This window comes from Pygoscelis adeliae, unplaced genomic scaffold (assembly GCF_000699105.1).
Source record: "Pygoscelis adeliae isolate BGI_AS28 unplaced genomic scaffold, ASM69910v1 Scaffold4, whole genome shotgun sequence".
Taxonomy (NCBI): domain Eukaryota; kingdom Metazoa; phylum Chordata; class Aves; order Sphenisciformes; family Spheniscidae; genus Pygoscelis; species Pygoscelis adeliae.
The window spans coordinates 13,007,361-13,009,895 of record NW_008824986.1 but is presented as its reverse complement, the minus strand read 5'-3'; the positions used below and the strand labels follow the sequence as shown (position 1 = coordinate 13,009,895).

Below are 2,535 nucleotides of genomic sequence, written 5' to 3'. Positions count from 1 at the left end.
GGCCGGTGTGGTTTTGCCCCAGGGGCAGGGGCCGGTCGCAGCGGGTTGTCCGGGGGTGGGTGCCGCCGGCCCCGCGTCTGCCCGGTCAGGGCAGACCCTGACTCGATCAGACCCGAAGCCCTCCAAATCGGGGAGCCGGCTTGTGGAGCTCTGCGAAGCCGTTTGGCTAAGCTAGCCTTAAGCTTTCGGATTAACTAAACTGAATGCAGGACATTTCGGCAAAGAAGTCATCATGTGTGCTGACCTTTGCTCGTGACAACTTGTTCAGCCGGTTCAGAAATTGTACTTTGGGGTAGTTGGGAACTTGCAGGAGGGCCCTGCTTCTCTGTGCACGTAGTCCTCATCAGCTGCAGATTTCATTCTTAATCTTAAAAATTTGGGAAACTATTTCAGAGGAACTCAGCCGTTCCTCTTAAGAGCAACAGTAGTAGCAATATTCGTATGAGTGTACATGTGATAACTACTAGTGCCACTGTGTATTTTTCAGAACTACTGATGTGAAAATTTCTGTTGGCGTGTGGAGAGACAATGGAAGCTGTATAAAAGTGTGTGAATCATACACAGAAGTCCTAGAATAGCAGCAACAAAAGCAGTAGAACAGCAGCAAGTGCATGTGTGACTAATGGGATATTTTGGATGAGTAAACAGCAGAATAGTGCGTCTCCACATAAGGCACTGAACACAGTATGCCCTTCAGTCTTTCCGCAGAAACGCGCACCTCTGCAGCTAGATCATTGATGACATTGTGACTGTAGCTGTGACCCTCTGCAGACCCGGCTGTCTTGCACTGGTTTCTGAAGTATACCTAAGTACGATTTTCCAAAAATATGTAGGTAGATGGAGAAGAAGTCTGTTTATGATGACTAAAGGCAGCCTGTTCTTGTCGTACGAATTTCTGTTTTGGTACATCTCTTTCTGTATACTTGTTGCTTGGTTTCTTTTTGCATACTGTTCACATTAACCATCTTGCATGGCCACCAGAAAGTTTCATAACTATTATACAGTGCATTTAAAAATTTACTTTTAAGGTTGGTTTGTAATCACAGTTTATTGCTAAACAGAAAAATGGTTAAAACTAAGGTCAAAAAAGACACAGTCACTGTATGGAAGCTTTAGCACCATCAGTGTATCCATGTAACTGATCCCTTTTCACTCTGTGGCATAACCCTCCATTCTAGAGTTAAAAAAAAAACAAAAACAAAAACAAACAACTTTGCTTTTTCAGGCTCTATTCACTTGGGAGTTTCTCTGTGTCCTTGTGTCCATGGTACCTCTTTGAGATCTGGTGACCGGTATTGTACACAGTGTTCTCCATCAGGCCACACTATTGATTCATACGGTGGTATTTTAATACAGCCTGCATTGTGAACTGGCTTTGGCAGCCTAGATGTTTCTGTTTCAAACCACGGTTATACATTCAGTAGAGTCTTCATTAAGCTATTTATAGTGCTGAACAAGGCCTTTTCTTGTCTTCATAAAACTAATTTAGCAGTCTGTCAGATGAGTACCAGAGACACCGCCCAAGTCTGGGTGGCAGCTTTCCAGCATCCACAGGCCACCTGTGCCGTGTCACCGGAGCCAGTGCCTATCCTAAAGCCTTGCAGCCTTCTCTGGGGGGCATCTGCGCTCTGGCAGGGAACTGCAGGTGTGTTGCCTGGTATTTATTGCTGTTTTATAGCGGCATTTGCTGTCCAGGAGCCCACTCCACTTCTTCGAATCTCTGAAGTTCCTGAAAGCCCTCCAGGCTTGAATCAGACAATTTTGTGTCAGGAGCAGCTTTTATGGTCTGACTCCTCACGTCTCTTTCTACACAGTAGCTAAGTACATTAAATGTGTGTGCTTTAACTTTATGCCTTTATGAAAATCATATGATAGGCTACCCTTTAGTGTGTTCCCTAGCCAGGCATGATCCTTGACAGGCCTGGCCTCTCTCCCAGGACTGCACGTTTTCTTTAGCAGCTTCTGATGCTCCTGTAGTTATCCCAGGTATTTTGGAAGTTTCTTCTCCCTGATCTGTTTCTTCTTCCTGATCAGTGGCTGCTCTGTGCCATTAGTGGAGTTTGCGCACTATGGCTTCCATATGTGGCATTCAGGTGCCATTGTTCGTCCAAACTTGAACATGAGATCTTTTAATTCTCAAACATGTTAATGCATGGAGTTACTCAGGCATAGCTGTTATGCTTTATGAATATTCCTCACCTTACTCGGGCCACTTTTCAGGCACAAACCAGCCTTTATGCATGCTCTTCAGAAGCACTGGGGAGGCCTGTATTTCGGGCTTCACTTCGGGAGGCGGTTGCCAGCAGGGCCGCTTCCTTTTGTGTCACATTTCACATAAACTGTGCTCTGTGACTTACAAAGCAAAATAATAAAGGCAATGAAAAAAAACCTGTATTTTTTTCAAAATTCTTTTTTTTTCCCCAGTTCCTGCTGGAAAACAGGCTGGCAGGTACCAGAGAGTGTGTGAGGGAGGCACCACCCGCACGGCTGAGCGGGGTGGAAGAGGGAGCGCTGAGTAAATGGCGGCCGGGCGGC

The 2,535-nt window shown here is 45.8% G+C and overlaps 1 protein-coding gene across 1 annotated transcript in view; it reads left to right on the top strand.

The window, feature by feature from the left end:
- The first annotated feature begins 2,069 nt into the window (after nucleotides 1-2,069).
- FAM45A (family with sequence similarity 45, member A) overlaps nucleotides 2,070-2,535 on the top strand; it is a 10,310-nt gene continuing 9,844 nt past the window's right edge. Inside the window, exon 1 of the mRNA XM_009326035.1 lies at nucleotides 2,070-2,093. Coding sequence (XP_009324310.1) covers nucleotides 2,070-2,093 — 24 coding nt within the window. The remainder of the gene's footprint in view (nucleotides 2,094-2,535) is intronic.